Raw genomic sequence first — 226 nt, 5'->3', positions numbered from 1 at the left:
CACCTTCAGCGCCCGCTTCAGGATGGGCGCCGACTTGAACACCACCAGCATCTGCCCAGGGAGGCGTCAGGGCTGGCACGGGGAGGGGCTGGGCACGGCCAGCTCGTGACATGGGGGAGGGGGCGAGGCTCAACCAGCTCATCACATGAGTGAGTAGGCTGAGGCTTAACCAGCTTGTCACACATGTTAGGAGCTGAGGCTCAACCAGCTCGTCACATGGGGGAGG

At 63.7% G+C, this 226-nt stretch overlaps 1 protein-coding gene across 1 annotated transcript in view; it reads right to left on the bottom strand.

Annotated features, from left to right (window-relative positions):
• Window positions 1–3: 3 nt before the first annotated feature.
• LOC103771884 (striatin-interacting protein 2-like) overlaps window positions 4–226 on the bottom strand; it is a gene marked incomplete at both ends in the record, with an annotated part of 13,697 nt that continues 13,474 nt past the window's right edge. The window contains one exon of the mRNA XM_008939201.1: window positions 4–51. Within this exon, the coding sequence (XP_008937449.1) occupies window positions 4–51 (48 nt within the window). The remainder of the gene's footprint in view (window positions 52–226) is intronic.

The sequence above is a fragment of the Merops nubicus genome, unplaced genomic scaffold (assembly GCF_000691845.1).
Source record: "Merops nubicus isolate BGI_N331 unplaced genomic scaffold, ASM69184v1 scaffold14504, whole genome shotgun sequence".
NCBI classification, from domain to species: Eukaryota; Metazoa; Chordata; class Aves; order Coraciiformes; family Meropidae; genus Merops; species Merops nubicus.
This window is presented reverse-complemented; position numbering and strand designations above follow the sequence as displayed.